The sequence below is a fragment of the Salmo trutta genome, chromosome 2 (assembly GCF_901001165.1).
Source record: "Salmo trutta chromosome 2, fSalTru1.1, whole genome shotgun sequence".
Taxonomy (NCBI): Eukaryota; Metazoa; Chordata; class Actinopteri; order Salmoniformes; family Salmonidae; genus Salmo; species Salmo trutta.
In genome coordinates, this window is record NC_042958.1 from 18,560,499 (window position 1) to 18,582,455 (window position 21,957).

At 42.1% G+C, this 21,957-nt stretch overlaps 1 protein-coding gene across 4 annotated transcripts in view; it reads right to left on the reverse strand.

The window, feature by feature from the left end:
* The window catches only part of sema5a (sema domain, seven thrombospondin repeats (type 1 and type 1-like), transmembrane domain (TM) and short cytoplasmic domain, (semaphorin) 5A), a 193,270-nt gene that overhangs the window by 83,610 nt on the left and 87,703 nt on the right, over window positions 1-21,957 (reverse strand). For all 4 annotated transcript variants that reach the window (XM_029697428.1, XM_029697432.1, XM_029697435.1 and 1 more), the window contains 4 exons: window positions 20,304-20,402; window positions 14,721-14,934; window positions 10,901-11,186; window positions 8,704-8,839 (listed from right to left, as the gene is read on the reverse strand). In XM_029697428.1, the coding sequence (XP_029553288.1) occupies window positions 8,704-8,839; window positions 10,901-11,186; window positions 14,721-14,934; window positions 20,304-20,402 (735 nt within the window). The remainder of the gene's footprint in view (window positions 1-8,703; window positions 8,840-10,900; window positions 11,187-14,720; window positions 14,935-20,303; window positions 20,403-21,957) is intronic.

The window sequence follows — 21,957 nt, forward strand, 5'->3', positions numbered from 1 at the left end:
CCTCATATATTTCATTCTAGACGATAAACTAGATTAAGACGAATATCTAAGAGCCCCCTAAACCACGTGCTTATGATGATATATTTAGACTAATTCAACTAACTGTTGTAGCTTTTTGGCAGCCATCAAAAATATCTTTTGTTTGCTTTCAAATAACTTATATTAAAATACCTTAAAATATTTTTGGGTTTTCTGAGAGATATTCCAATACTTCAATATTATGTTGTTTTTCTGAGACCTGTATTTGAATATTAAAGAAAATATTTTCCTTTTAGTTGAAATGTCATAACCTATATTTGACGACCTTAAGTTTTTGAAAAGGTAGTATTTTCAAATGAACTACAAAACATAACTATTTTCTACCCAGGTCTGGTACTAACTGTATGGCTTATAGTATAGTGAGATATACATGTAAAATGTATTATAACAACCATTGGGAAATCATCTATAAGAGTTTTGTGCAAAACACATCAATCTCTCTGACAATGAGTTAAACGATGAATTCATTTTGCATTTACAAGTGAGAGATGACTATCTGCACTCAGACACACCCACCCCAGTCTGATGGTATTGGAACTGTTAATACACAGCAACATGATTCACCATGATCTATAACTGCTGGATCAATTCATACAGTTTAAGAGAAGAGGGAGATATTTCTCTAGACAGATAGATCATTAACCATTCAATCAATGGCCAGGGTGTGTGAGAGTAATGATTTCACAGGAAGTTGGGGAAAGATCCATGTTGGTGTGTGTGTGTGTGTATTTGTGTATGTGTGTGTGAGTCTCTCTCTCGCTCTGTGTGTGTGTGTGTGTGTTTGTGTGTGTGTGTAGGGTGCTAGATATATGGGCAGGCCATTTTACATCAATGCAGGGCTGCCATAAATCCAAAGCTCGTAAATCGAATCCTCCAACATTGACAAATACTTGATGAAGATGTCACCCCAACCTAGATAAAGTGTGCTGTGCTCCAACAGTGAAATGTGTGTGTGTGTGTGTGTGTGTGTGTGTGTGTATGTGTATGTATGTGTGTGCGTGTGTACGTGTGTCAAATGGTGCAGCTCAGAGCAATTCCCCCTGAGCCTGGAAAAGGCTGGTTTACACACACACGCACTCGCGCACGCACGCACACGCACACGCACACACACACACACTTTATCCTCTCTAACAGGGCCCTGTGCAGACCTACACTGCCACAGTGGGCAGGGCAAGGCTTTGGTCAGATACTACAAGCCAGAGGAAATTGGTTTCCATCAAGGCAATTTCTCCTAGCCTCAAGTGACTGGAATCTGTGTGTGTGTGCGTTTCTTCATGTGCAAATATGTGTGTCTATCAAGCGTAAAACTCGCTGACCAAGTTAACCTTAGGCTTTTGGTTACATGAGTGATATGGAACATGTGTGTGCAGCCGGCCGTGTCTGTAGCCGTGTGTGTGTGCGCCCTCCACTCCCCAACCCCCTGAGAAAATGAAATCACATTCAGACTGTTGTATGTAGATTAGCCTATAGGCCATCTGCTAAGCCTGCTAGCCCTGAGAGCTGCTAGCCCTGGGAGCTGCTAGCCCTGAGAGCTGCTAGCCCTTCCAGCCATACACCATTCTCTCTGTGTCATGACTAAAAAGCACAGAGCTTTAAAGCTAAGGCTTCCAAGTCCTCCCTCTGTTCCAAAGCCCTATGAGGTCAGAGCATAGCCGTAGGAAGTAGGGGTGCTGAGCACCCCCCCAAAAAAACATTTTAAAAAATATATTGTTTTCACAAGAGTAGTGCACTGGATCTTTAATACACGGAACAAAAATATAAATGCAACATGTAAAGTGTTGCTCCTATGTTTTGTGAGCTGAAAAAAAATATCCCTGAAATTTTCCATATGCACAAAAAGCTTATTTCTATCAAATTTTGTACACAAATTTGTTTAAATCACTGTTAGTGAGCATTTCTCCTCGGTCAAATTAATCCATCCACCTGAAAAGTGTGGCATATCAAGAAGCTGATTAAACAGCATGATCATTACCTTGTACATTACCTTGTACCTTGTACGGTGGACAATAAAAGGCCACTCTAAAATGTACAGTTTTGTCACACAACACAATGCCACAGATGTCTCAACTTTTGAGGGAGTGTACAATTGGCATGCTGACTGCAGGAATGTCCACCAGAGCTGTTGCCAGATAATTGAATGTTCATTTCTCTACCATAAGCCGCTTCCAATGTCGTTTTAAAGAATTCGGCAGTACGTCCAACTGGCCTCACAACCACAGACCACGTGTAACCACGCCAGCCCAGGACCTCCACATACGGTTTCTTCACCAGCGGGATTGTCTGAGACCAGCCACCCGGACAGCTGATGAAACTGTGGTTTGCACAACTGAAGGATTTCTGCACAAACTGTCAGAAACCGTCTCAGGGAAGCTCATCTGCGTGCTCGTCGTCATCACCAGGGTCTTGGCCTGACTGCAGTTCGGCGTTGTAACCGACTTCAGTGGGAAAATGCTCAGCTTTGATGACCACTGGCACGCTGGAGAAGTGTGCTCTTCATGGATGAATCTTGATTTCAACTGTACAGGGCAGATGGCAGACAGTGTGTACGGCGTCATGTGGGTGAGCGGTTTGCTGATGTCAACGTTGTGAACAGAGTGCGCCATGGTGGCGGTGGGGTTATAGTATGGGCAGGCATAAGCTATCGACAACAAACACAATTGTATTTTATGAATTGCAATTTGAATGCACAGAGATACTTGGGCCCATTGCCATGCCATTAATCCGCCACCATCACCTCATGTTTCAGCATGATAATGCACGGACCCATTTTGCAAGGATCTGTACATAATTCCTGGAAGCTGAAAATGTCCCAGTTCTTCCATGGCCTGCATACTCACCAGACATGTCACCCATTGAGCATGTTTGGATGCTCTGGATCGACATGTACGACAGTGGGTTCCAGTTCCCATTTATATCCAGCAACTTCGCACAGCCATTGAAGAGGAGTGGGACAACATTCCACAGGCCACAATCAACAGCCTGTTCAACTTTATACAAAGGAGATGTGTAGCGCTGCATGAGGCAAACGGTTGTCACACCAGATACTGACTGGTTTTCCGATCCACTCCCCTACCTTTTTTTAAAGGTATCTATGAGCAACAGATGCATATCTTTATTCCCAGTCATGTGAAATCCATCGATTAGGGCCTCATTTATTTATTTATATTGACTGACATGAACTGTAACTCAGTAAAATCTTGGAAATTGTTGTATTTTGCGTTCATATTTTTGTTCATTGTAGTATTAGTCGAGCGATATCGACGTCTGTAGCGAGGGCAAAAGCATGTTTTCAGCATCTCCACTTTGGCAAAAAAGGTAGTTGTATAATTAAGAACATGACTCAATAGTTGGTGTTGTAAGAGTCGTTGCCCTGTCCCTTTCTCTTTGATTGTCATTTTAATGGAATCCATGAAGATCAAAACCCTGTCCTCAGACATTTACATCAAAAAGTGCAAAGTTGTAGGCAAAGAAACAAAACATCCACTTCAAATAAAATATTTTTCTTGATCAAATAACATAGAAAACAACCACTTTATGTGCAGTATTAATTTACCATCCAAACAAACCACATAATGTACATTACTGTATTGTACACAAGCTGGTCATCTAGGTTTGTAACTAGACCATCACCATGAAGAAAAACAATGTACAGTAGAGTAATTGAGTACATTGAGACATCAAGTGGTTTGTGATGATGTGATGATCTGGCTGAGTTGGTAGAGCATGATCCTTGCAATGCTAGGGTTGTGTGTTTGAAAAAACATGTAAATGTATGCACTCACTACTGTATGTTGTTTTAGATAAGAGTGTCTACTGAAAAGGAATGAATAAACCATTTCAGTTCACAAGTTGCATTTGCAAAGTATTTCAAGAAACTGGAAAACATATATCAAGCAACTATTTTTATATTCCACAAGTATTATCAGATTAACTGTTTTGTACAGAGTCAAGTTACAAATACCTGGTAAACATTCAAATACATTTAGTTAATTTTTTCACAAAAGTCATGCACTGAGCCTTTACTAGTCCTGTATTAGTGGACTGATAAAGACATCTTCAGCGTGGGCAACAACAAAAAAATTCTGCATCCCCCAATAGGCAAAAAAAAATCGCAGCACCCCCACCCCCAAACAAATTCCGTGGCTATGGGTCAGAGAGGCTTCAGAGAATGAACTGCCATTCATGATAGGTAGAAGTTGACCTTTAACACAGATCTAGGATCAGATTACCCTCAACCCACTCCTAACCTTAAACTATAAGAGAGATGTAATAACACCTGGTCCTGGGTCAGTGGTTAGGGACAACTTCTTCCGGCTCCAGGGAAAGTACTGTAGTGGTGCGATTGGGATGTTGTAAATTTCACATCAGTGAATTTTATAACGCGAGGTCGTCATTATTAACAGGTTTGTGAGGAGATTGAAAGAGAGAGTGAGAGAGAATTAATTAATGAGAGGGAGTGTAGAGGGACTCTGGAGCTTGCTCATCAGCCCTACACACAAGCACACACAAGCACACACACACACTCAAGCATGCACACAAACAAACACACACACAAACACAAATGCAGACCCACCCATACACATAACCACATGTACACACATACTTTCTGTTGGATTCGATGATGTTTTTGTGTGTTGGTTAATTGGACAGAGTTGTTGAGGTGATAAAAGCTCTCAGAATAACCAGGTGAAAGCCTGAGTCCATGACGGCTAGATGTCCACCAGAGCTAACTGTCCATGGGAAACAGACACAGGCATGGTCGTCCGCAGCCATCTCAGATGTAAGATCTTAATTTGATCACTCTTTTGTTGCTGAAAATATTCCTGTACAGCAGGAAATGAAAACTTAGTGTATTTGATTTTTTTAAACGTTTCTAAAGTTTATAATTTCCAATTTTAAAAAAAACTTAATTTGCCCTAATGAAAAATATATCAACCCCTACAAAAACGTCCATTAATTATAATCCACATAATAATTCACATTTTCTGTTGCTGCAGGATTATTTTCCTGCTGGAACAAACTTGCTCAAATTAAGATCCTACATCTGTAAGGCACTGACCTGAGTCATACATCTGTCTTGTCACACTATTTATATATATATTTTTTATTTCACCTTTATTTAACCACGTAGGCTAGTTGAGAACAAGTTCTCATTTGCAACTGCGACCTGGCCAAGATAAAGCATAGCAATTTGACACATACAACAACACAGAGTTACACATGGAATCAACAAAACATTCAGTCAATAATACAGTAGAACAAAAGAAAACAAAAAGTCTATATACAGTGAGTGCAAATGAGGTAAGTTAAGGCAATAAATAGGCCATGGTGGTGAAGTAATTACAATATAGCAATTAAACCCTGGAATGGTGGATGTGCAGAAGATGAATGTGCAAGTAGAGATACTGGGGTGCAAATGAGCAAGATAAATAAATAAATACAGTATGGGGATGAGGTAGGTAGATAGATGGGCTGTTTACAGATGGGCTATGTACAGGTGCAGTGATCTGTGAGCTGCTCTGACAGCTGATGCTTAAAGCTAGTGAGGGAGATATGAGTCTCCAGCTTCAGAGCTTTTTGCAGCTCGTTCCAGTCATTGGTAGCAGAGAACTGGAAGGAAAGATGACCAAAGGGGGAATTGGCTTTGGGGGTGACCAGTGAGATATACCTGCTGGAGCGCATGCTACGAGTGGGTGTTGCTATGGTGACCAGTGAGCTGAGATAAGGCGGGGTTTTACCTAGCAGAGACTTGTAGATAACCTGTAGCCAGTGGGTTTGGCGACGAGTATGAAGCGAGGGCCAACCAACGAGAGTGTGCAGGTCGCAGTGGTGGGTAGTGTATGGGGCTTTGGTGACAAAACGGATGGTACTGTGATAGACTAATAGCTACTATGGTAGCTATTAGCCTGATTTGTTATATTCAATTGGTCATATTCAACTTTAAAAACTGATTCAAGCTCATCCATCCCAAAACATATCCCAATCTGATCCTGTGCCTGGCTTAACCCTGATAGAACAACTACCTAGCTGAGCTCATGGCTCAAGGCCTTGTTTCTACTATAGGGATAGAAGATTTTCCTGTGAGCTGTGTCGGCAGCCATACTAGAGTTCCTTACCTGACCCTGAAAGTCAGGGTTAGGGTTGGGGTAGGTGTATATTTACCAGAAAGTCAGGGTTAGGGTTGGGGTAGGTGTATATTTACCAGAAAGTCAGGGTTAGGGTTGGGGTAGGTGTATATTTACCTGAAAGTCAGGGTTAGGGTTGGGGTAGGTGTATATCTACATGGAATTCAGGGTTAAGGGTGGTGTATACTTGGTTTAATGACATGTCTGTAGACAATTAGAATGTGACAAGTGTCGCTGGTCAAAACAACATTTAATTTATACTCTGGTGGAATGTCTGTAGACCGTCACTGCAACGGTTTCCTTGTTGCACAGACATTAAAAAAGTTAATGTCTCTGCGACTGTCGGAACGCCCGTTGTCGTGGTTACTGGGCTGCTACAGCAACAAGACCAAATCCACTGTGACAAGACAGTGCAGTAGTTCTAAATTCTCTGAAAGAATTACCTACTTTTATTTTGTAACACACAACCAAAAGCTACTTTCTGTAAACTCGCCATCATTACCTTGCAATTAATGATGTTGTTGTGGTGGGTTTATTTTCCTGTAATAATGAATAAATGAATAACCCCTATTACTAGTCTGTTCAACCTCTCTTTCGTATCATCTGAGATTCCTAAAGATTGGAAAGTGGCTGCGGTCATCCCCCTCTTCAAAGGGGGAGATAATCTAGACCCGAACTGTAACAGACCTATATCCATCCTGCCCTGCCTTTCTAAAGTCTTCGAAAGCCAAGTGAATAAACAGATCACTGACCATTTCGAATCCCACCGTATCTTTTCCGCTATGCAATCTGGTTTCCGAGCTGGTCACGGGTGCACCTCAGCCATGCTCAAGGTCCTAAACGATATCATAACCGCCATCGATAAAAGACAGTACAGAGCAGCCGTCTTCATCGACCTGGCCAAGGCTTTCGACTCTGTCAATCACCGTATTCTCATCGGCAGACTCAATAGCCTTGGTTTATTGAATGACTGTCTCGCCTGGTTCACCAACTACTTCTCAGATAGAGTTCAGTGTATCAAATCAGAGGGCCTGTTGTCCAGACCTCTGGCAGTCTCTATGGGGGTGCACAGGGTTCAATTCTCGGGCCGACTCTTTTCTCTGTATATATCAATGATGTCGCTCTTGCTGCGGCTGATTCTTTGATCCACCTCTACGCAGACGACACCATTCTGTATACATCTGGCCCTTCTTTGGACACTAAGTTTTAACAAACCTCCAAACGTGCTTCAACGCCATACAACACTCCTTCCGTGGCCTCCAACTGCTCTTAAATGCTAGTAAAACTAAATGCATGCTCTTCAACCGATCGCTGCCAGCACCCGCCCGCCTGACTAGCATCCCTACTCTGGACGGTTATGACTTAGAATATGTGGACAACTATAAATACCTAGGTGTCTGGCTAGACTGTAAACTCTCCTTCCAGACTCACATTAAGCATCTCCAATCCAAAGTTAAATCTAGAATCGGCTTCCTATTTCGCAACAAAGCCTTCTTCACTCATGCTGCCAAACATACTCTCGTAAAACTGACTATCCTACCAATCCTTGACTTCGGCGATGTCATTTACAAAATAGCCTCCAACACTCTACTCAGCAAATTGGATGCAGTCTATCACAGTGCCATCCGTTTTGTCACCAAAGCCCCATATACTACCCACCACTGCGACCTGTATGCTCTCGTTGGCTGGTCCTCGCTACATATTGTTCGCCAAACCCACTGGCTCCAGGTCATCTATAAGTCTTTGCTAGGTAAAGGTCCGCCTTATCTCAGCTAACTCGTCACCATAGCAACACCCACCCGTAGGACGCGCTCGAGCAGGTATATTTCACTGGTCATCCCCAAAGCCAACACCTCCTTTGGCCGCCTTTCCTTCCAGTTCTCTGCTGCCAATGACTGGAACGAATTGCAAAAATCACTGAAGTTGGAGACTTATATCTCCCTCACTAACTTTAAGCGTCAGCTGTCAGAGCAGCTTACCGATCGCTGCAGCTGTACACAGCCCATCTGTAAATAGCCCATCCAATCAACTACCTACCTCATCCGCATATTTGTTTTTGTTTTTCTGCTCTTTCGCACACCAGTATTTCTACTTGCACATCCTCATCTGCACATATCACTCCAGTGTAAATTGCTAAATTGTAATTACTTCGCCACTATTGGCCTATTTATTGCCTTACCTCCTTAATTCATTTGAACACACTGTATACATATTTTTCTGTTGTGTTATTGACTGTAGGTTTGTTTATCCCATGTGTAACTCTGTGTTGTTCTTTCCGCACTGCTTTGCTTTATCTTGGCCAGGCTGCAGTTGTAAATGAGAACTTGTTCTCAACTGGCCTACCTGGTTAAATAAAAAAGAAAAGAAAAATGCCATACAGAGGCTGTCGTTTTGTAATTATACTTTTTCATAACGAAGAGGATAAGTTTGATGTCGGATGATAATAGAATGTTCATGATGTCACTGCGACAACTGTCTACAGACATGTCGATCGACCAACTGCAAACCAGCCTTTCGGGTTGGGTAGGTGAATATTTACCTGGAAGTCAGGGTTAGGGTTAGGGTAGGGTAGCCAGGCGGAGCGAGAGTTCTCCTGGTATTTGAAGGGACCTCCAAACACCTGGGTGATGGCACTGAGGTTGAAGGCACACACCGCAGATGCTGCTATGCTGTTCCTGAAGGGGGAAGAGAGGGATAGCGATAAATATACAGTGCCTTCAGAAAGTATTCACACCACTTGACTTTTTCCACATTTTGTTGTATTACGAAGTGGGATTAAAAGGTTTTAGTTGTCATTTTTTGTCAACTATCTATAGAAAATACTCTGTAAGGTCAAAGTGGATTTTTGTGGTAAGACTCTAAGAGCTTTGCACACTTGGATTGTACAATATTTGCCAATTATTATTTTCTAAATTCTTCAAGCGCTGCCAAATTGGTTGTTGATCATTGCTAGACAACCATTTTAAAATCTTGCCATAGATTTTCAAGCAGATTTAAGTCAAAACTGTAACTCTGAGACTCAGGAACTTTCATTGTCTTCTTGGTAAGCAACTCCAGTGTAGATCTGGCCTTATGTTTTAGGTTATTGTTCTGCTGAAAGGTGAATTCATCTTCCAGTGTCTGGTGGAAAGCAGACTACCAGGTTTTCCTCTAGGCTTTTCCCTGTGCCTAGCTCCATTCTGGGTTTGTTTATCCTGAAAAACTCCCCTTAATGATTACAAGCATACCCATAACATGATGCAGCCACCACTATGCTTGAAAATATTGATAGTGGTACTCAGTAATGTGTTGTATTGGATTTGCCCCAAACAAAACACTTTGAAGTCAGGATAAAAAGTGAATTGCTTTGCCACATTTTTTGCAGTATTACTTTAGTGCATTGTTGCAAACAGGATGCATGTTTTGGAATATTTTTATTCTGTACAGGCTTCCTTCTTTTCACTCTGTCAGTTAGGTTAGTATTGTGGAGTAACTACAATGTTGTTGATCCATCCTCAGTTTTCTCCTACCACAACTATTCAACTCTGTAACTGTTTTAAAGTCAACATTGGCCTCATGGTGAAATCCCTGAGTGGTTTCCTTCCTCTCCAGCAACTGATTTAGGAAGGATGTCAGTATCTTTGTAGTGACTGGGTGTATTGATACACCATCCAAAGTTGAATGAATAACTTCACCATGCTCAAAGGGATATACAATGTATGCTTTTAAATTTATTTTACCCATCTACCAATAGGTTCCTTTTTTGCGAGGCTTTGGAATACCTCCCTGGTCTTTGTGGTTGAATCTGTGTTTGAAATTCACAGCTCGACTGACCGACCTTACAGATAATTGTATGTGTGGGGTACAGCAATCATGTTAAACACTATAATTGCACACAGAGTAAGTCAATGCAACTTATTATGTGACTTATGTTTTTACTCCTGTACTTATTTAGGCTTGCCATAACAAAGGGCTTGAATACTTATTGACTCAAGACATTTCAGCTCTCATTTTTACTTAATTTGGAACAATTTTGAAAACAGAATTCCACTTTAGTTTATGGGGTATTGTGTGTAGGCCAGAATGTGGAAAAAGTCAGAGTGTGAATACTTTCTGAAGGCACTGTATATCTTTCGTATTTTTTCTGCTGACTGTTAATATCCAGTCTGTGTTTTTGTCCTCTAAATATACCTACACATCTGTCCCTACCAGTTAGTGTCTATAACACACACTCAGATCCTACTGTGAGCGATGGTGTAAGGTGACTATACATTTAACACCAGGCTTCAATTAAGATGTTCTGCCTCTGTGGCTAAGTGTATGGATCGGGCCTGACGGATAGCTTTGACTTTTCAAACTGTCACTTTCCACAAAAACATGTATCTTCTAAGAGGTGAGAAAATTGAAAATGAAAGAAATGAGTTTAAAGTCAAACTGTGAAACTAAACGTTTATAAATGACGATAGTATGTATAACATGACTGTTCATTTTAAGCTGTGCCTGAATTATACTTCAGTGTTTTGGCAACTACATGGTTTATCATACATTATAAACTGGGTGGTTCAAGCGCTGAATGCTGATTGGCTGACAGCCGTGGTATATCAGACGGGTATGACAAAATATTTATTTTTACTGTACGAACAGCCCTTAGCCATATACCATACCCCCTCTGGCATTATTGCTTAATAATACAGGCAGAATATACCCTATGTGTGTGTGTGTGTGTGTATATAGTATAGTATGCGTCTCACACTTACACATTAGTAGTGAAGATCCCATAGAGCAGTTCTAGCTCTGGCAGGTAGAACGTCCCCTGTAGTTCATTATAGTTGAACGGTATCTCTCCCGGTCGAGAGCAGTTCAACCGCGCCTTCATGAACGTGGTCCAGGTGTCTTCCAATAGGAAGCGGCCCCCAATGTCGTTCTTACAGACCCGGGCGGCGCGCGAGAACACGGTCCGACCGCAGTCGTGTTCCACCGCGTTCTCTCGGAAGAAGAAGTAGGTGAAGTTCCCAATGTCGTAGGAGGAGACAAAGTTGGGTTCTGTTGAAGGATGAGACAAAGTTAGGTTCTGTTGTAGGAGGAGACAAAGTTAGGTTCTGTTGAAGGATGAGACGAAGTTAGGTTCTGTTGAAGGATGAGACAAAGTTAGGTTCTGTTGAAGGATGAGACAAAGTTAGGTTCTGTTGAAGGATGAGACAAAGTTAGGTTCTGTTAAAGGAGGAGACAAACTATTCAGACCACCTGACTTTTTCTACATTTTGTTACGTTACAGCCTTATTCTAAAATTAATTAAATAGTTTTTTTCCCTCATCAATCTACACACTACCCCATAATGACGCTACAAGCTTGGCACACCTGTATTTGGGGAGTTTCTCCCATTCTTCTCTGCAGATCCACTCAAGCTCTGTCAGGTTGGATGGGGAGTGTCGCTTTTCATCTATTTTCAGGTCTCTCCAGAGTTGTTCGATCGGGTTCAAGTCCGGGCTCTGGCTGGGCCACTCAAAAACATTCAGAGACTTTTCCCGAAGCCACTCTTGTGTTGTCTTGGCTGTGTGCTTAGGGTTGTTGTCCTGTTGAAAGGTTTACCTTCTCCCCAGTCTCAGGTCCTGAGTGCACTGGAGCAGGTTTTCATCAAGTATGTCTGTACTTGGCTCCGTTCATCTTTTGTGCCTTTACTGAGGAGTGGCTTCCGTCTGGCCACTCTACCATAAAGGCCTGATTGATGGAGTGCTGCAGAGATGGTTGTCCTTCTGGAAGTTCTCCCATCTCCACAGAAGAACTCTGGAGCTCTGTCAGAGTGACCATCAGGTTCTTGGTCACTTCCCTGACCAAGGCCCTTCTCCCCCGATTGCTCAGTTTGGCCAGGCTGCCAGCTCTAGGGAGATTCTTGGTGGTTCCAAACATCTTCCATTTAAGAATGATGGAGGCCACTGTGTTTGTGGGGACCTTCAATGCTGCAGACATTTTTGGTACCCTTCCCCAGATCTGTGCTTCGACACAATCCTGTCTCAGAGCTCTACAGACAATTTCTTCGACCTCATTGCTTGATTTTTGCTCTGACATGCACTGTCAACTGTGGGACCTTATGTAGACAGGTGTGTGCTTTTCCAAATCATGTTCAATCAATTGAATTTACCACAGGTGGACTCCAATCAAGTCGCAGAAACATCTCAAGCATGATCAATGGAAACAGGATGCACCTGACCTCAATTCCAAGTCTTATAGCAAAGGGTCTGAATACTTATGTAAATAAGCTATTTCTGTTTTTGTTTTTTTATACATTTTCAAAAAATTCAAAAAATCTGTTTTCACTTTGTCATCATGGTGTGTCATCGTGTGTAGATTGATGAGGAAAATTATTTTTGAATAAGGCTGTAACGTAACAAAATGTGGAAAAAGTCAATGGGTCTGAATACTTTCCGAATGCACTGTATATGACAATGAGTTCTGAGTGATTGACTAGGGGTCCATAGGAATGTGAGGTTGAGGTGATTAGTCTTAATAAATGGTGGCATTGTTATTAATGACTTTGTGTTTCAAAATGTATTATTTATCCAGGGAAACCCTAAAGGTTAGGATGAGGTATGGCCAAAACACTGGTGTAGTGTAATAGTTGTCAACCCATCTAAAACTGCTGACCTTCCTAGAGCACTCATTGATGAGCTGTTCATTTTTATGTATGACATTATTGGACCTTAACCGCACGCTTTATCCTCTCTGACAGTGATTTAATTCACTTTTAAATGAAAGAGTTTTTTCCTCTTGTTTGCTCTTTCAACCCCTCCTCTCCTCTGCACCTTTGCACAGCATCACAGGAGAAAAGAGAGAAAAAAATCAATTTGCCATAAAATTAGTTATTAAACCTTTCTCAAAGGTTGTCGCGGCGCTATGTATGTGGTGGCTTTTAATTTATTTTTTCAATCTGGCTTTAATGTGAATCAGATAAAATCCTGACAAGATAGCGATTGACCTGCTCTTTTAGAGCAAGTGAACGACTGAAGCAGCGTATTCAATCAGCAGCCCTGGTCCAGGTGGGGTGTGCTGTTGAACTGCGATCCACTGAGCTCTTCAGAACGACACACTGATTTCATTGTTTCAGTACCAGATGTAAATGTCACTTTTATGTCCTTCAAAAGGAAAGAACAAAATATTTTGAAATACACTGCTCAAAAAAATAAAGGGAACACTTAAACAACACATCCTAGATCTGAATGAAAGAAATAATCTTATTAAATACTTTTTTCTTTACATAGTTGAATGTGCTGACAACAAAATCACACAAAAATAATCAATGGAAATCCAATTTATCAACCCATGGAGGTCTGGATTTGGAGTCACACTCAAAATTGAAGTGGAAAACCACACTACAGGCTGATCCAACTTTGATGTAATGTCCTTAAAACAAGTCAAAATGAGGCTCAGTAGTGTGTGTGGCCTCCACGTGCCTGTATGACCTCCCTACAACGCCTGGGCATGCTCCTGATGAGGTGGTGGATGGTCTCCTGAGGGATCTCCTCCCAGACCTGGACTAAAGCATCCACCAACTCCTGGACAGTCTGTGGTGCAACGTGGCGTTGGCGGATGGAGCGAGACATGATGTCCCAGATGTGCTCAATTGGATTCAGGTCTGGGGAACGGGCGGGCCAGTCCATAGCATCAATGCCTTCCTCTTGCAGGAACTGCTGACACACTCCAGCCACATGAGGTCTAGCATTGTCTTGCATTAGGAGGAACCCAGGGCCAACCGCACCAGCATATGGTCTCACAAGGGGTCTGAGGATCTCATCTCGGTACCTAATGGCAGTCAGGCTACCTCTGGCGAGCACATGGAGGGCCACAGCTCGCATTGATGTGCCATCCTGGATGAGCTGCACTACCTGAGCCACTTGTGTGAGTTGTAGACTCCGTCTCATGCTACCACTAGAGTGAAAGCACCGCCAGCATTCAAAAGTGACCAAAACATCAGCCAGGAAGCATAGGAACTGAGAAGTGGTCTGTGGTCTCCACCTGCAGAACCACTCCTTTATTGGGGGTGTCTTGCTTATTGCCTATAATTTCCACCTGTTGTCTATTCCATTTGCACAACAGCATGTGAAATGTATTGTCAATCAGTGTTGCTTCCTAAGTAGACAGTTTGATTTCACAGAAGTGTGATTGACTTGGAGTTACATTGTGTTGTTTAAGTGTTCCCTTTATTTTTTTGAGCAGTATATATATATATATATTGTAAAAGAGGCTAAAATGTGTGGATATGTTCTTTGTCATCAATACACTGCATGGCAGTGACAGACGTCCGTATCACTGACATTTTGACACTTCCTGTAAACACCACCACCTTACTTCTACCCTTTCCCCCTCATCCACCCCTTTTCTCCTTCTATATGAACTACTTTTCCTCCTCTCTATACCTTTACTGCTTATCCCCCTGCCCCCTTACCACCTTCCATTTCCCAGCCTACCATTGAGCCATTTGGAGTTGTACTAAGCAGTGCATTATTGGCAGCAGCTGCCTATCTCCTACCACTTGCTTCCCTACCCCTACTACCCTTACCTCTACCCGGTACCCCATCCTACCATTGAGCCATTTGGAGTTGTACTGTGCAGTGCGTAGAGGCGGCAGCCCCCCCAGGCTGCGATAGATAGCTGGGTCTCTGCCAGAGAAGTCCATGGCGGTAGCAGCATAGAGCTCTCCGCTGGAGGTGATCAGGGCTGTGGAGTTATGGAGAGGGTTGTAGGGACAACGGGCCATCCCACTGATCTGGTCATGGATCTCTGTCAGGTTGGTCAGCTAGAGGGGGAGGGGGAGAGAGGGTGGAGAGGGGGGAGAGGGGGAGGAGATGAAGGGCAGGAGGAGTTAGAGGGGAGAGGATTAATGTGTTTATAATGCACACAAATGCATGCAGGAGTGGTGAGAGAGGGAGTGTGAGCACACATCACATGATTTTTAACCCTCTCCTTGACTGGAATTTGTCACTCCCATACAAATATTGATTGGTCTCAATTACTGTGAGTTTCAGCAAACAATGAGACAAGGCTAAACATTGAGCATGTTGCTTGGTTACCACAGAACCAAGGGAGAGATTTGGAGTTTGACTTAAATAATTGATTATGATAGTAAAAGTTCAAGTGAAACAGAGAAGTCCCAATTGGCAGCATTTATAGTTGATAACGGCAAAGCAGTGTGAGTGCAGACTGTTTTACAAATCACCTTTATATGATTGTTTATTTCACCACTATGGCGATTTCTCATCTCATAACTAGCTTGTCATCGCTAACATAAATTAACATAAATGCTAATCATTGCCTACCTCACACATACAGTCAATACCAACAGACACAGACATACATACACATGTACCACTTGGTTGGCTCAACATGAGCTCATTTAAATTCTAAAACTTTATCAATTTTCAGAAATGTTGTGGAATTTGTTTTTTTTAAAAGAAATGATCAAATAAATGATTGTGTTTTTTCACTATGATGGCATGGGGTTGTTCAATGAAAGACATGTTTTTTGTTTAAAATCTATCACTTGGTGGTTTCAATTCAGAGAGACAAATATTTTATTTTGCTAAATGCTATATATCCACCTCACTCTCAGAGAAATAACTAGTACTGCTATAGTAGGTTTTATAACTTCTTCAGGATCGGTGGGTCCCCCACGGGACAGTTGAGCTAACGTAGGCTAATGCGATTAACATGAGGCTGTAAATAACAAGAACATTTCCCAGGACATAGACATATCTAATACTGTCAGAAAGCTTAAATTCTTCTTAATCTAACAGCACTGTCCAATTTACAGTAGCTATTACAGTGAAATAATACCATGCTATTGTTTGAGGAGAGTGCACAGTTATGAACTTGAAAAGTTCCTAATAAACCAATTTGGCTCATTTGGGCAGCCTTGATCCAAAATGTGGTTGTTTTTTTTCTTTGTATTTTCTTTTACCAGATCTAATGTGCTATGTTCTTCTACATTCATTTCACATTTTCACAAACGTCAAAGTGTTTCCTTTCAAATGGTATCAAGAATATGCACATCCTTGCTTTAATGCCTGAGCTACAGGCAGTTAGATTTTGTCATTTTAGGCGAAAATTGAAAAAAGGTCCGAACCTTATTAAACAGTCAAATGCAACAACAAACTACATTTTTTATAAAGACATTAAGAAATGATACTGTACATTTGTGACATCAATATAATAAATAAAAAAATGCAATACAGTAATATGACATTTTAGTCATTTAGCAGATGCTCTTATCCAGAGAGACTTATAGTAAGTGCATTCATCTTAAGATAGCTAGGTGAGACAACAGTCAAATATACAGGATACGAACATTCCATTCCAGCGAAACAATGGACATATAGCGTTTCGCAAACAAATCTGAGAACAGTAATATTTTACACACACATGAAGGTACCCATAAGCAATCATTTCTGATGAAAAAACACAAATGTGAAAAATATATGGATATAGTGTTTGGGAAATAAACTCTTCATTTGGACAGACCTCAGATTAGAAAGAAGGATATGGAACAATAAACAATAATGCCTGTGAAAGTGCTGTTTGTCCTCTAGGAAGAAACCTGTCTCTTATTGTTAATGTAAGACCATCTTACAGAACCATAGCTAAAATCCTACCTTTACCTATGAAGTTTGGATACAAAACCAATCCGTGGAGAATCAATCGAGGTAAAATAGAGGCAACCTACAGTCTACCTACGCAGTTCCCAGCGTAGAGCTCTTATGGCCATATCTATGTGGGTGGGTATTGCTGGTAATTAGCTATAGCATATTTTTAGGCAAGAATATGACTCTTCCCACAGCCTTTTATAATCAGCTTAACCTATCCAAAACCACACTCTAAGAACAAGAACACAACATCTGGAACAGGACCAATGCTAATAGAAAACCTCCATCTTCACTGTACTTCCTGGAGAAGTTCATGCAATTTTTATTCCTCCTTGGTTTGGTTGTTCTGATGACTAGCGGACATACATCTGTTTTCCTTGATAAAGCATTATTAAACCACATCAGTGACTTAGGGAAAGCCTCTCCGTTTTCACAAGCAGCTCCATGCGAAGCTCAGAGCTCAGACGTTTGGTTTGTCTGCCTTTGAAAGTGAGGCCAAATCCAGCTCTCCGTGTTTAAAAATACTCTACAGTACGACCTACACTTGGCCCTAAGACAGTGCACTTGTTCCCAATAAAAACCCACCCAACATAAACTGAGGCAAAAGCCTTGGATATGTTTAAGAGCTGGAATGTACACAGTATTTTCTTTGCCAATATGACATTTTAACTCACGGAGTAACCGTGAAGGAGAGATGCTTAGGGCAAGGCTTCCACCTCCATTCCTATCAATCTAAACCGTGAGGTATTTTTAGACATTTATATAAACCATCATTCTGTACTTCCCATTTATGGTTAACCACATACTGTTGTAGAAATGCATCTTTGTTTCAATGGAAACCCTTCCAATAAACTTTAAATACTTACTGAGTCCCCAAATGGGGTTCTGCAATGGTCAATTTTAGGGCCGCTATAGTTTCTTTCCCACCCACTAACCATCGCATTAAGCTATGAGGCAACGCTACACATTACTCACATCGACCCAGGTGTGTTCTTAACTGCACATCCTGCCTGCCGTGCAGAAGATCATCAGCACAGGAATTTCTAACCATACAGAACACAAGCTCTGTCCAACTGACACACTGAAGCTTCTCTCTAATGCTGGCTTGAGTTTCAGGTTAATCAATGAGAGATGGCCTTTCCACTTCCTTAAAGTACGTGATGCTCATTAATAAAACAGCCTAAGAGCGGGTCACTTTGTATAGATTTATTAGAGTGGGTTGATTTGGACCACTGTTGGTTCCGTCAACACAAACTACCTCCGCTCCGGGCCTCCGGGCCTCCGGTCTGACCCAGCTTGACCCAACAAGTGTCACTGTGTCTGGGCCTGAAGTCTGTGATGAAAGGGGGTATTGATGGAGCTCATTCTGTGTGTTGAGGGAAGTGTTTGGGTCGAGCTGGGTCTGTAAGATGGGTGGAATGGGGATAGAGTATAGATAGAGGCTGCATCTATCATGCATATTAAAGCAATGGAGTGAATGAGTTCTCTCTTCAGGACACACAGCAGCTGTGGTTGGGAGGACAGGCTGGGGAAACGGGTCACTTTCACACCTCTAATAGGCAATCATTTGAGACACACTCAGTGCTGTTGACTTGGCTTTCAGATCATCTCTCTTTCTCTCCCTTCCTTCCTGGTCAGTTGCCATGTTACACTTCCTTGCAGCCGTCTCAGAAATGTGATCAGACACAGAAAGAGACAGCTAAGCAGGTGTTAGGTGTCTGATGATTCATAGCTGTCAACAGGGCAGCAAAGAAGACATTGGGTCTGCAATAATAAGCTCTATATAATCATCATCATTTCACTCATCATCATTATCATTATCAAAATCCTCATCATCATTATCATCATCACCATCCTCATGACCACCATACTCATCGTACTCATCATCATACTCATCATTATCATCATCATCATCATACTCATCATCATCATACTCATTCTCATCTTCATCCTCCTCATCATACTCATTCTCATCATCATCCTCCTACTCATCATTATCATCATCACACTCATCATCATCATACTCATCATCATCACATCATCATCACCATCATCATACTCATCATCATCATTATCAGTAGCAATATCATCATTGCCATTATCAATAGCATGACTAGAGGATTGCATTCTCTAATTTCTGACAAATCCATAGTGGGCAAAAATAATCCTGCCATTCAAGGCTATAAATATTGATAAGGTCTTGAAATTAATTAATATATTGTCATGAATGAGGACATTTGGACAGAATTAATTTCAGTAAATGCCTGTAAAGACAGTGAATGGGTCATTAACGGGATATTAATCTGTGGTTATGTACACACATTATGATAACTAAATGCATATTTATTTCCTTCTCCTCTCTCTTGCCATCTCTCTCCCTCCCTTGAATCTTTCTCTCTCTCTTTCCCTCCCTCTTTGTCGCTCTCAATCCCTCTCTCCCTCCCTCTCAATCTCCTTCTCTGTCGCACCTAATACTTCTCTTTCCCTCCCTCCCTCCCTCCCTCCCTCCCTCCCTCCCTCCCTCCCTCGCGATCTCGCTCTCCCTCCCTCCCTCCCTCCCTCACGATCTCTCTCTCTCCCTCTCTGTCACACTCGATCCCTCTCTCTCCCTTCCCTCTCTGTCGCACTCAATCCCTCTCTCCCTCCCTCGCGATCTCTCCCTTCCTCGCGATCTCTCTCTCCCTCTCTCGCGATCTCTCCCTCCCACGCAATCTCTCTCCCTCCCTCGCAATCTCTCTCCCTCCCTCGCAATCTCGCTCCCTCCTTCGCAATCTCGCTTCCTCCCTCGCAATCTCTCTCTCCCTCCCTCGCAATCTCTCTCCTCCCATGCAATCTATCGCTCTCCCTCCACCTCTCTCCCTCTCTCTCCCTCTCCTGCCCTCTCTCTACCTCTTTGTCGCTCTCGATCCCTTTCTTTCTCCCTCTCGCCTGATCCCCCCCACTCTCTCCTTCCCTTTGTCACACTCGATCCTTCTCTCTTTCCCTCTCTCCCGATCCCCCCCTCTCTCTCCCTCTCTGTCACACTCAATCCCTTTTTTTGTCTTTCTCGCTCTCCCTCTCTCTATAGCTATGCAGCACTTATCTTTCATATTAGCAGACCCACTCAGAGTAAATATGTGTTCTCCTATAACAGGGCTGATGAAATACTATCGTAATAATGTTTTGGCATTTATACTATACGTATTTCTGACGGAGTAGTCGTTATGAGACGGTGACCTTTGCATTTGCAGCTAACAAAATGAAAAATAAAATCAAAAGACTGTCCTTCCCTCCACCTACACACCATATAATATAACCAACAGTCCACACACTTCCCTCCACCTACACACCATATAATATAACCAACAGTCCACACACTTCCCTCCGGTTAAACTGCAGGTTTATATACAGGTGGTGGAGTAGAACTAGAAGTAGAGGAGCATAGAGTAGTAGAAGAGAGGAAAATAGAAGATAGTTGCAGATAAGAAAGTAAAGTAGAGGAGAGAAGAAAAAGGAGAGGATAGAAGAGACATGATTAGATTCTTACAGTGCGGTTGGTGCAGATGGGTGTGAAAGCATTGGTTCCACAGGTGAACAGTCTATCTCCATTCACCAGCAGCACTCTGATGTAATTCTGACACTCCTCCTGTGGAGAGGACAGAACAGCACAGCTAACATTAGCACTGATAGAATGACACAAACACAGGAATAAACACCTTAACCAAGTTTCAAGTATTTGCCATTTGTAAGTACATACATTGGAATTTCTCTTCAACGAGAGCTCAAAAAAGGTAGAAGAAGATAAAAAAAACACAAAGATTACGTATAATACAAATAATCACATATGCAAGATAAGAAAGTATATGTGTAAATACTAGCCAGTCACATCCAAATATTGCACTAACTCTGAATAATGAAGCTACAGCCCTAGAGTACCTACAGATGTAGGATCTTAATTCAAGCCAGTTTGCTACAGTAGGAAAATAATCCTCCAGCAACAGGAAATGTAGGGGTTGATACATTTTTTGTAAGGGAAAATCAAGTCGAAAATGTCAAAGTGGAGATTACAAACTTCAGAAGCCTTTTTAAACCTCATGTTTTAAATGTCCTGCACTGCAGGAAAGTTCTCCTGCAACAGGGTGGTCAAATTAAGATCCTACATCTGTTTTGGGAGTTTTTCTTTGCCTCTGTTGCCTTGGCTAATCCTTTGGGGGTTAGCTTTAAGCCCGGGTTGAAAAGTGCTATACAAATAAAAAATGAATAAAATGTGATTGATTGAAACAGTGTAACAACACGACCTCTGTTTCCCCCAACACTATTCACACTGCTCAGTCTGTCAGGGGACTTTGTTAAAAACACACAACACTAACACCATGCTAGCAGTGAGAAGTCTTGTCAGAACATGGTGGATGTGTGTTTTTGCATTGTCTGACTGGAGTCTTAAAATAAACCACTTGTATGGTAAGTTCCCCTGAGTCCGTCTGAAGGGACCTGGGGCTTGTGGTTCTGACGGCCCTCGTTCAGATTTAGGGCCACTAAATCAAACTGTCTGGTGTACTAGAGATGCCCGGAGCCCCTCTCTGACTCTCTTTTTTCCTCTCTTTCTCGCTCTTCTATCTCCCTTTCTCCTTTCTCTTGCTTTCACGCTCGCTCTCTCCTCCACCTCTCTCTCTATCAGTGGTGCCTGATTTATTAGTGTTACAAGGGACCGCTGAAGGGTTAGTGGGAGCAGTATATGTGTGTCTGTGGGAGGGGTAGAAGTCTGGTATATTTTATTTCCCCCTATCAAGATGGAGGTTAACTCGTAAAACCATTCATTTTCCTGTACTAAGCACATTGTTTATGTGTGTGTCTCTCTCGCTGTGTGTTTGTGTGTCTCGTTGTGTGTGCGTGTGTCTACCTTTTGTAGTGTGGCTGCCTGTGTGTAAAACTCAACTCAGCACGGAGGTTGTTCCCCCAGCAAATAAGAAGCTGATTGTCTTGTGTCACAGTGTTGAAAACTTCCTGACAAACGTTCAGGCTCCTTATAGTAACATGGAGACTGTTATGCACGGCTCTCGAATGACAAACCAGACAGAGCTGCCGATCGACTCCCGTCAAGTCAATTTAAGTCCCTTTTCTTCTCCTGGTGGAAATAAATCAAAGGCGGTTCAGAGAGGCAGACACCGGCTTTAAAGAGCACAATCACTTGTAAATTCACT